Consider the following 12314-nt stretch of genomic DNA (forward strand, 5'->3'; position numbering starts at 1 on the left):
AGGGAGCTTAAGCTCTGGTCCTTTTCTTTATTTCTTGATATATTATTTACGTAGATGCTACCATGAACCCAGCACTGTGACAGGTGCTTAAATGAAGTTCAAGAAATAGTCTCTGTTCTTCAGTTTACAATTTATTTGGGAAATCTATTTGGGAGGTAAAATATACGCATAACCATTAAATAATGCAAAGTACTCACTGATCAAATGCTAAAAATATAAGTGGTAAAGGCAATGGATTTCTGAAAAAGGGAAGATCAGTGGGAAATACAACAGGTCTCTAGAGAAGGTATCATGGAGGAAAGTTAGCACATTTCATTCTTTCTGTATCCTCAGCCTAGTAAGGTGCCTGGCACATAGTATGAGTTGAATGAATACTTGTTGGTTGTCCTATTTCCTGTCTTCTATTCGTATAAATTTAATGGCTCTTCTACACTTGGAGACAGCAATCTTGTTTCTTTTATTCTTTTTTAGGTAAAACATTCTATTTGTCCAACTAAGCCTCCTAATAATATACTGAGAAGTGAAGGTGTTGATATTGCTAGAGAAGTCTCAATACGGCAAAATTTTGTCAAGAAACAGGTGTCCCTGATATTAACTCCCCTAAGTAATCCTGTCAAAGTAGCATAATTCTGTATCACTGCCACATTGTTTCCCTTGCTTCTACAATCCTTCCTTTAAAGGATTAACTTTAACTTCATTTGAATCAAACAATAAAATTATTAACACCTCACAATGGAAGCAGCTGCAAAATAAGCAATCATCAAATGAAAAAGAAGTGAAAATATATTTTTGGGAAGCATCAGATTTGGATGAGTTTTGGGTGACTTATCTCTCATAATTATATGTTCTATAAATAATAGCATTACATTTTAAAGTGCCAGGATTATTACAGAGCTAATTCTTGGTCTGGCATGTGATGGGCCTCAAGTTGGTTCCAATTCAGATTAAGAAGAAGAATTCATTGAAGATACACAGAAATTCTATCTTCCATCTCTGTGCCTTTCTAAGGCTGCTCTCCAGGCACTTCCTCCTTCCTCATTTCTCTGTCTTAGAATGCTTAACTTCTTTCACGTTTCAGCTCAGGTGACATCTCATACACAAAATCTGCTCTAACCCCCACCTCCCAACTCCTAGGTGTTAGTGAACTTTCACACCCCAAATTATCTTGTATTTATCTGCGTTCATTTTGTACCTCTACAAATAGAATGTAAGGTTCTTGAAAGGAGGGGCTGTTTTACCGGATTCTGCACATCCCCTACTCCCTCTTTCCCCAGCAGAATGCTCAAACTAGAACAGACACTTAAAATAAATGGTTGTTGGACTGAACAGAGTGTAAAGAGCAGTGTGTCAGTTGGGGAGATATTCTCTAACTATGGGAGTATAACTGGCAAAAAGTCAGAAATGAATCTATGGATCTGAGAATCACTACCATGTGGGAGTTTGAAATGTACTGGGGTTCCCAGAAATGTCAGTCCATGAGAGAGGTCTAGGATAGAGAATAATCAGGAAAATTGTGTACGGAAAAAAAATCATGTAATCAGTGAATGTTAGAATTACAGGTACATTAAGTGATCATTTAGTCCAGTCTCCTCATTTTACAGATGACAAAACTGAGGTCTCACTCCCAGAAGTAAAGGGACTTCACACACAGTCTCACACTGAGTGAGCTATAGAGTCAGAACTGAAGTCCAGGTTCCCTGACTCTCAATACTGGGCTTTTTTCATAATATGATTCTGCCTCTGGAAATTAAGTTTCTTTTACACATTAAAAAAAGGAAACAAAATGCCCTGACAAATACCATATAAAAAAAACACACAAGAACAGAAATGACCTCACAGAAACCCTATTCTTATCACACCGAACAAAAGGAATGTAATTCGAGAAATGCTGTCACTGAGGTCCTACTGTGAGGTAGGACCAGTTCACAAAACAAGATTAGGGAGGCCAAGGATAAGAAGTATTAACAGAAGAGAAAGAAGAAGAGCACTCCAAAGGGACGGGTGTGACGGTTCAGAACCTGAAAGGTGAAACTCTAAATTTAAGTGTCCTCTTCTGAAATACTTCCCACATCCTCTCTTCAGCCCTGAAAGTTCTTAAACTAGTGTGAGGGAACAAGAATCCGTTCCTAGGTTCATTTCCTTGCTTTTCAGGGTAATTATTTGGAGAAATTGCACAAGAATGTGAGAGTATCTAATCAGTCTTCTGCTCATACCTGTATCACTGAAGTCTATGAATTCTTTTGACAGAAGGTTAGTAAGAAGTTCCATGATGAGAAGGAGATCTTGGTATTGTTCCTCTTCCGCTGTGACATCTATCCGTTGCCGACCTAGATTATTCTTGGAATATACTTGCAACAGAGTGAGGCAGGCCTCATACAAGTTCATAGCTTTGGACTGCAAGAAAGAAAAACTTGAGAAGTAAACTATACTACATAGCAGAGTACTCTTGGGAAAAACAAAGCATCCTTTTTATATAAGCTAGATAAATTTGCAGTCAGATCAACAGTTTTCAGACTGGTTTCTGATTATTTTGCAACAATAATGAAAAAAGTAAACACTAAGATTATAATAATGTTTAAAATATTAATAAAAATGAAAAAACTGCTATAGTCCCAATTGAATGCTAAGTAGCTGTGTGACCAAGGCAAGACACTTTGCCTTGCTGGGACTAGGTTCTTCATTGGCAAAATGAGGAAGGCATGGCCTTGATGATTGACTAATATTCAATGATTAAATACCCCGAACACTACCTAGCTCCCTTTTTATACAAATATTTTTATGTGCTTTGCCCTTGCTGTGCTGCCAACCAGTGATTTTATAATAAGTCATTATATATTAAATGATTTTTTACAAAGGCTCCTATGGCAAGTGCATGAATGGATATGCAATTACTACATTTATTCCCTATTAGGTACTGCTTATAAGATCTACTTATGAAAAGGAAAGGAAAATGAATAATTTTATAAAATCTTAACTATACTGCCTATTCATTAATGGATCTGTTACTATAGTACTTAAAAGTATAAGCTTACTTTTGGGCAGGTTCCTCATACCTAACAAAGAGAAAATTACATGTCAGGAGCCCATAAAGACTGGTTTGGGACAAGATATATACTACTATGGTAACGAATACAAATAAAAATCCTTGAATTCTAGTTACCAAACTATCTTTCTGAAGTATTGTCTTTACAGACAGTTTAAGTTTTTCTTAGTAAACCGGTAAGAACTTGGTAAATGTATACACTCTTTCCTATGATTTACAAGTGAGAGATATGGAAAGCATTTATTTTAAATTTCCATGTTCTACTATTGTGCTTTACTATAGCAGGATTTTATTACATGAATAAATGTTCCATCAATCTGTTCCTCCATGGATACATCATTTTGATGATTTTTAATGACTAATTCTGTAGCCTATTTTGTTACAAAGAAATTAAGAGATAATTAACACATCATTTGGAAGTGGGAATTTTATTTATTAAGCATGCTTACTTCCTTAATAAATATATTTTAACTAGTCTAGTATGTTTTTGCAAGTCTTTGGGGAAATGAATACTTCCAGCTGTTATTCATTAGTTCTTTACATTTTATTACAACTACTATTACTTTGAATACAAAAGGGATAAAATTAGATAGTGTTTACCTCTCCCAGATAGCAAATCTGTTTATGTGCAACTTCAACAAAAACTTCTATTATGAGATTAACAGTCTCTGGGGTGTTTTTGTAAACTTCCATCAGTCCAATGCAATTGGTAAGGAAGTCCATTAGGAAATTAAAGAGGATTGCTACATTGTCAATCTGAGTAGCCTCAGCAATGCCACAGAGTGCCTCTAATGTGGCAGTTATTTCCTGTTTGACCTCTTCTTCTTGACATATTTGCTGAAAATTTTCTTGATTTATGACATTCAAGAATCTTTGCTGAAGTGGCTGCAGAACCTATAAAAAGAAAGCATCAGTGCTGATATTTTAGAAGGTGAATATTTACCAAACTAGAAGCCTAAATAGGCAAAAGTATTCTTATGGTTCATGAGCACATACACACTCACACAAAAGGTAAGGGATCAAGTATTTTGAACTGAATTATCAATGTTCAATATGTAGGGTGGCCAACCCTAGAATACAAAGCAGAGACAAAAGTTAAATTTTCCCAGCCCGCTCACTATTCTGCAGATAGTGTCGCGGGGTAGGGCTCTGTCAACATACCCCATTTCTGCACTAAATGGCTAAAGCACTCTAATACGGAGCCCACACTGTCATAGGTTCAACAGAAACCCTTCTCTTTCTTTCATTATTTTAGCATATGAAATAAAAGCTCTGCAGATACCTTCCCTGCCAAGGAGTACTTTCTTCATGTATACAGAATACTTAATGACAACTTTTACAACAGATTAAAACAGCATGAATAAACTACTATTGGAATAATTTTAACTGGAATTAAATAGAACAATAATAAGCTTGATCATTCCCTTGAGCCTAGAATAATGTTAGGTAATAATTTATGTTTCTGTGGTATAGAAAGTTTAAGAAACCCTTACTTTATGGTCAATCTGCATGGATTCTAGAAATAAGTGGTAAGATTCCTGTTGTACAGACTGTAATAAAACTCGGAGTACTAGCATTACCTATCATGCAAACACATCAGTACCACCTATATGCACATGCTTGCCAGTTATTTCCCATTTCCAATTCCAGTTTCTTTAGGACCATGTCAGTAGTCCAATTAATCCTCTGGATGGTATTTTTTCTGTCAACACAAACCTACAAACTCTCCCCTTTATAAGTGTGCTTGCATCTTTATGCTAGCCTGTGTTGCGGAAAATGAGATTGAGTAATAACTGATCAGAAACACGTCCAAATGTTAAAACTCAGTAGTAACCTTCAACACCATCACAACGGGAAAATTGCATGGAATTAAGACAATAAACAAACTCAGGGAAGAAACACTAATAGGTTGATATCATAAAGATTAAGCAACTAAAATTAGTTTTTAAATTAGTTGCTCTGGTATCCTATAGACACAGTTATAATTTTGTTTCACTAAGAAGCTACAAATGAGATAAATAAAATATTACCTCTGTCCAGTACTGCTGTTTTGTATCAGTGTCCATATGAGCAAAACCTCCTAAAACTAGAGCCTTCATGAGTGTCCTCTGCACGGAACTTGATAAGAGGTGAAGAGGCGGGCTTCTTCTTGCAAACTGTTTAGCTAAATTCCACCAGTTTTCACATTTAATTACTAAGTTTGCCCTAGATGAGGGGGGAAAAAGCAAGCCCAACATAAAGTCAGCTGAATACACTGAATTTAAGGGCAAAGGTTATCAGAAAGACCTGAAGTTCTAAAAGTTCTGTACTTAACTATGTAAAGAAAAGCTCTTCAAAAATAATTTACCAAGGACTTTATAAATGAGCCAGGTATCACAAAGCAGAATGCAATTTCAATTTATACAGGCACAAGACACACCAATTTATAAATTCTATTAAAAACGAACTACACACACAACTAAAGGACCATAGATTTAGAGCCAGAAGGGAGTTAAGAGATCACGCAGACCAAGCCTAATTTTATAGATAAGGAAACTGAGACTCAGAGAAGTTAAATCACTTGACAAAAATCACAAAGGTAGAACTTTCAACTTGGATCTTTGACATCAAATCTGGAGACTTTTCTACTCTATCATGTTGTCTCCTCTAGATAATTAAAAAATAAGCAATGCCAGAATTTGTTAGTTTTTTCGGGGGGCTAGGGGTGGTTTGGGGACAGGGAGGTAGGTCATGTGTCTTGTGTATCCCCTCTTTTTTTCATGTTTAATGAGAAAAATCTAATTTGTTGCTCTGGAAAAAGGATGTAAAAGATCTAATGTTGTAGTTGCATCAAAAAACTATTTCATCTGAATATCACCCATCCTTTCTCTTCTCATTGTTACCTTTATAACCACAGGCATAAATTTATTTTGTAATTAATGGTTAACTAAAAAATTCAGTTACCAGACTACCCTAATCTATGATCATATAGATTAACTATTACTATAAAAGCTATTAATGAATATATAATGTTAAACATCTTTATATACCCCCTTTTCTAGATTTTTCTGATCTTCTCCTAAAACTATGCAGATAGTAAAAGACACCATATCTATATATAGCATACATCTATACAAGTACACTATATATACTTTTTTCATCTAACTTAGATTTTAGTATACAAGTGACTGTATAATAATAACAATAATAAAGAACAATAGCTACCATTTATATGGGACTTACTATGTATCAGGCACTGTGCTATGAGCACTACAATTATGAACTCATTAGATCCTCACAACAATGATTGGTATGTGCTATCTCCATTCTATAGACAAGGAAACGAAGGCAAAACAGAGTTTAAGTGATTTGCCCAAGGTTACGCAGCTAGTAAGTAGCAAGTGTCTGAGGCCAAATCACTTCCTGATTCTATCCACTGTGCCATCTATAAAATATAAGATTTGATAGGATTAAACCAACCAAGAGAGAACTGAGATAATAAAAACAATTTCTCCTCATATTTACTAAATACTTTCAGGTTTATAAGTGCTTTCCCCACCACCGAGTTATATAAATGCTACAAATTTTATTAATCTAACTTTACAAACGGGGAAATTGAGTTCCAGAAACGTTAGGCATTTTTCCTTTGGTTATAGAACAAATAAATATTGGACCAAAGACTCCTAAATCCAAATCTAGCTTCTTTCAAGTATAGTACAGTTTTAAGATGAGTCATTATATGAACTCCTATCTTTACAAGTTAGAAAACTAAATAACCAAAGAAAATTTCAGAATAAAAATATATGATTCAACATTAAAATGGGAAGGACTCTGCTATGAAAAAATGATGTATCATTCTGAATTGCTAAAACAACATAACTATGACAAAATCTTTCTATCCATTTTCAACTTAATTAAGATTACTATGCCTATTAATGAACCATATTCTTTCATCTTTAAGAATAGTGAAGAAATTTCCATTGGAAAGTACCTCACCTCTGCCTAGGATAAACATAATGCTAAACAAACAAATCTAAGAAGGTAGAATTAATTTTGTACTTCGCTTCCATCCTTTTAATCATTATTCAATTTAAGTGAATAAAGGGAGAGCAGGAATAAGATATAAATTCTGATGTAGATATTCACACATTTGGCCCAGAAGCACTTTCATCTCTTGTTTGTAGAATATTTAGGCTATTAATTTGTGACTTTTCAATTTCAAGGTTTTAGAATGAGGATTTGAACTCAACTTGATCTTTACATTTTTTGCAGAATTAACAAAGAAAAGAAGATGAATAAATTCAAGAAACTATTCTCTAAACAGTTTTTTGATGTAAAGTTAGAGAGTTTTATAGACGGAAGAAGAGATTTTTCCTAGTCTACATCTTCACGACAGATGGAGATCCTGTGGTTCAGGAGAATTTAAAGGATTCATTTATTATTATACAGCAAGTTAGTAACCAGGAGGACTATTGACTACAAGATGCTGTAATGGTCACTTTTTAATAAAAAGAATGAGTGCCTTTATTGGCCACATTGGTGTGTCTGTTCAAATTTCCCTGGACAGCTTTTATTTACTTTTTGTAGAGAGAACTAGTTTACCCAAATCCTTCCTTAAGAGCTCTTCAAAATTCAGAATTCCAAGGAGTCAAGCTGTTGTCAAGGAGTCAAACACTTAAGGGCTGTTGTAGTGTAAAATATACAGTATTAGATTTGGAGTCAGAAGAACTGGGTTCAAATCTAACCTACACTACCACTAGCTATCTATAACTGAGCAAATTACTTAACCTCAGTTTATCTCTAAAATAGAGATGATAATAATTACCTGTATTACTTTCCTCACAGTGTTACTGTGAGATAACATTTTACTAGTGTTACAACTATCAAACTTAGTTCAGATCAATTAAAACATTATATAATAGAGGTATAACTGAACATACTTTACAGTACACAAGGCTTCCTTCTACAATCTGTCTAGTACATTTGGACCTACTTTAAAAGATTTTAAGTGTGGTCAAGTGGTATAATGAGAAGACTATCATACTATCAGAGCACCTGGATTACAGACCTAGATCTGCCACTAATTAGCTGTATGATCTCAGGGCAAATTAGTTAAGATTTCTGGTTGCCAGTTTCTTCACCAGTAGTGTGAAAAAGTTTTCATGTTATCTTAGTCTCTTCAAACTCTAAAATTCTATAATTAAGAGCATAATAGTTTTTACTGTTTTAAGTGATTAGAGAGATTTTTTTTTAGTCATGTCTTCTTTGCTTTTGCAACTTACTTGTAATTATAAAATTACATATTTATTGCTGAATCCTTTGATAACAACATTCCACTCAATTTTGACAATTATGTAATCTCTGGGAACATGTACTGATGAAAAAAAGAGAATTATCTATCTCAATGTTAGAAATAATACTAGAAAGTAAAGTAGGAATAAAATTTAAAAATACGAACAGAAATGGGGGGAAGGAGGGAGAAATCACTCTAAATCAGTTCAATGTTTACCTTTCTCTTCTTTCCACCAAGGTAACCAGTAATTGTACAGTATCATTTGCAAGATCCTGTTCACTACTCCATACTGCAAGGTTACTGATGACTTTTTCTAAGAGGTAGCCAACAATCCACTGAGAACCCTCTGTATCTGCTCCAAATGCTGTACTGAATGGCAGACTTATCTTAGGAAAGCCAAAAGAAGGAAAAAAAAAAATCAAACAATCGAAACAAAAGCTAAGTCAGAACATCTGTAAAAAAAAAAAAACAAAAAAAAACCTGGCAGGTAAAAAAGAAGAAACTGAAAAACATTTATTTCATTTTGTTTTAATTCAATTTTGGGTGTTTAAATGCCAATTAAAGATCAAAAGAGTGTTTCATGTACCATCCATTCACATTTCCCAATAAAATTCCCTAACATTTAATTAATACTTCTATACAAGCCTATACAGAAGTATGTGCCTATAACCAAAGTACAAACATTAAAACATAAAGAAAATGTAATTTGTTACCTAATTGATTGAAATAAATTTACTCAAATTGTAAAGATAAAATAAGAAAAAGAACTTCCTCATCTATAAGGTACTGGAAAGAAATAAGTCTTTTCTTCATTTAAAACTTTAACATGTTTCAGGTTCTTGGATTTTGAATTGATTTTATGGGGAAAAAAATTCCAAAGGAAAACTAAATTGTTTCTACAGTTAATATGCATCATCAACAAACATCTAAACAGGGTTACACAATTTTGTATTCTGACCTGATCGTACAGTTTTTCATCCACCAGAAGATAAGTTTTTGCCCATCGTTTTAGGAACCAAACAATGTCTTTTCCCATTTGTGGACTAAGAAGATGTGTTAGATTTGCTCTTATTGCTCGAGATTCAACTTCTGAAACCCTCAGTATGGCAGACAATAACCTGTGGGCAAAAAGCAGAGGTTATTTCTTCTTTTACATCTTTTCACTTCACATTGTTTAAAAAAAAAAAAAATTTTGTTTCCTATCTTAGTAGTCTGGATTTTGGCCAAGCTATCCTTTGTCAACAGGGATATAGACAGGTATATTATTGTATATTTTTGATAGAATAAATTTTGATATTTGCAAGATTCAAGATTTTAGTGAGCTCTAAGAGACGTTTCAGGTTAAAAATGAATCACTATAAAGTGATTGAGAAAAAACATATTGAATTCATATCTCAGTAAACCATCACCCCAGAAAAATTAGGCTGAGATACATTATATGGCTGAGTTACATTATATGTTCTGAAACTATATGGGAGTCGTGAACTCCAATACCCAGGAATTTTAATCTTTTTATCTATTATGCAATCTCTGTCATTTCTAAATCAGAAATTCTACTTCCAGATAAACTAGAAATGTTGGTGACATCAATGATTGGATTTTTGCTGGTGAAATTACATCAGTACTACATTGCTTTGTATTTCCTGCAAAATTATCTCAACCTAGGACATATTCTTCTTTCTCCACATAAGTTACTCATACTACTCAAATTTCATTAGTTTAGATATAAGGCAGTGTTAAGCGTCCCACATTGGAATTCATTTTAACAGGAAATTAGATAAAAGGCAGATCCATCTTTGCTTCATAAGAAATATTAGAAAGACTTTTAAATAATATTTAGTGCCCAACACAAGTGCTATGATATAGTCCTGGAAGACAAGCACTGTGGTGAACTTCAGGAATATTTATTAAAGATATTTAAGAATGTGAAAAAACTTTCATATATATAAACCTTGTCTTGCTTTTGATTTCAGTTCTCTTTCCAGGAATCATACCATGTTACTGACAGAATTATGTTTCTTTACATTCACATTCAACCTAGTTTATGCTTCCATTCTTTTAGATAAAAACTACTGTTTTCAATATGAAAAAAGCAAAAGGAATTAAATTTTTGAGAAATAAACACATCATTTTTTATAAACTCTGTTTTGTCCATAGATAATTTACCTGACTTGTACCATATTTTACGCTGTCGGGTTTATTTTTCAATGTTGGCTTGGATAGTGATTGTTAGTAGGCAAAAAATAATCACATTTATTCATCTGAATCATCAAAAGAAAAAGTGCGTCCATATGCAAAATAGCAAAAAACAAGAAAAACAACAAAGCCCCCCCCATGTTTCTTCTGTTACATCCAGACATAAAACAACATAAAATAATATGACTGATAAAAGTCATTAACACTTCCTGTTCCTTCACCAGAAAAGGAAACCTAAAGAACCAATATTCTTCAAAGGCAATGAATTTCCTTATAAGATTATACTGATTACTGGTAATCAAAGTAAGAAAAAGCCAAAGTATTTTATAAAGCTTTTAGGTTTTCAACTACATATTATAGAGAAGACTGACTTTTCCTCCTTACAACTTCAATTTTATTCTATAAGGAGGAACCACAGAACTAAATTCTAGCTAGACAGTCCTTTACATGAAATAAAAGATGCTACTAATTGTTCTTGGAAAATAATAGACTTTTTAAATTAACAAAGCGTTAAAAAAGGGTCATCTCTCATTTTAAAAATTTTGGGGCCCTAAAATTTAACAACAGGAATAATTATTTTTTAAATCAATTTTCACAAACATTTACATAATTAAGGCCCATTAAAAAGCTTAAAACAAGCTCTTGTATATTATATAGCTTTTTCCTCTGGTTATGGTTGGAAAGTGAAATAGTTTTCAATCAGATGGGTAGATGGATACAGCTGTGGAAAGTACAGGTCAGTTTCTCTAGGATGTAATATTTAGACTTTATGAAGACATTATTAATAGTAAGAACACTGCTTTGAAAAGATGAATGAAAATAAAAGAGAAGAGTCAGCCTAAGCTCATCAATACCAAATCATACCAGATAACACTCTTTCCTATTTTCACTGGCTTAACAGATGGGCAAATCAGGGTACTTCAGATATATTAGATATATCGGATACATACATAATAAATTAATTTCAGCAAGGCATCTGAAAAAATTGTCCACCATGCTCACCTTGTTGATAAGGTAAAGAGGAGGGATGATGTAAAGTAAAACTAGATTTGGAATGCTCTGAATGCAAAAAGGTGGTAATGAATAAATTTAAACTGAGAGGGAAGTCTCTTTAACAATGACACTAGTTTCTCCCTTGAAGATGTATTCAATATTTTTTATCAGTGACTTGGATAAAAGTACAAATGAAATGTTTATCAAATTTGTTGATAAAACTGGAAAGGCTAGATAACATAGTGAATGGCAAATGGGAGGAAGATTCTAAAACCTCAATAGGCTATAACACACCAAATCTAAGAGGGTGAAATTTAACAGTTTAACTCTAGCCACTTATACTTAGGTTCAAAGTACAAATACAAGCATAGTCTTAGAGAGACATGGCTAGACATGCAGTTGCCAGTGACCATGTCACCCTTACTTCATAAACTCCTCTGCGTAGTTTTTAAAGCTCTTTACAGCCTGGCTCAAACCTATCTTTCCAGATTCATTATACATTACTCCCCCTCCTATATACTTTGTGGGGATTTAATAAAAAAGCATGTTTTAATAGAACCATAGTTTCTAGAGAAAACAAAGCAAAGTTATAATCCCTTTACATTCTGAACTAGTCAGACAACAATGGGACTATTTACTGAGTTTAGTTCTGAATGTCACATTTAAAGAAGGCCAGTGCCAGCTTGTTGATGATACTCTGTCAATATCCTTGTTAAAAGTGAAAAAACCCAGGAAGTGAAGCAAAGAAGGTGGAGAAACTGCAGTGACTTGCTTAAACTCTCCCCCAAACTCCTCTGAACACCTTTAAAT

The 12314-nt window shown here is 33.6% G+C and overlaps 1 protein-coding gene across 6 annotated transcripts in view; it reads right to left on the reverse strand.

Moving 5' to 3' along the window:
* The window catches only part of XPO4 (exportin 4), a 130518-nt gene that overhangs the window by 9890 nt on the left and 108314 nt on the right, over window positions 1-12314 (reverse strand). For all 6 annotated transcript variants that reach the window (XM_072611693.1, XM_072611692.1, XM_072611694.1 and 3 more), the window contains 5 exons: window positions 9274-9433; window positions 8532-8701; window positions 5074-5248; window positions 3644-3937; window positions 2214-2394 (listed from right to left, as the gene is read on the reverse strand). In XM_072611693.1, the coding sequence (XP_072467794.1) occupies window positions 2214-2394; window positions 3644-3937; window positions 5074-5248; window positions 8532-8701; window positions 9274-9433 (980 nt within the window). The remainder of the gene's footprint in view (window positions 1-2213; window positions 2395-3643; window positions 3938-5073; window positions 5249-8531; window positions 8702-9273; window positions 9434-12314) is intronic.

The sequence above is a fragment of the Notamacropus eugenii genome, chromosome 5 (assembly GCF_028372415.1).
Source record: "Notamacropus eugenii isolate mMacEug1 chromosome 5, mMacEug1.pri_v2, whole genome shotgun sequence".
Lineage (NCBI taxonomy): Eukaryota > Metazoa > Chordata > Mammalia > Diprotodontia > Macropodidae > Notamacropus > Notamacropus eugenii.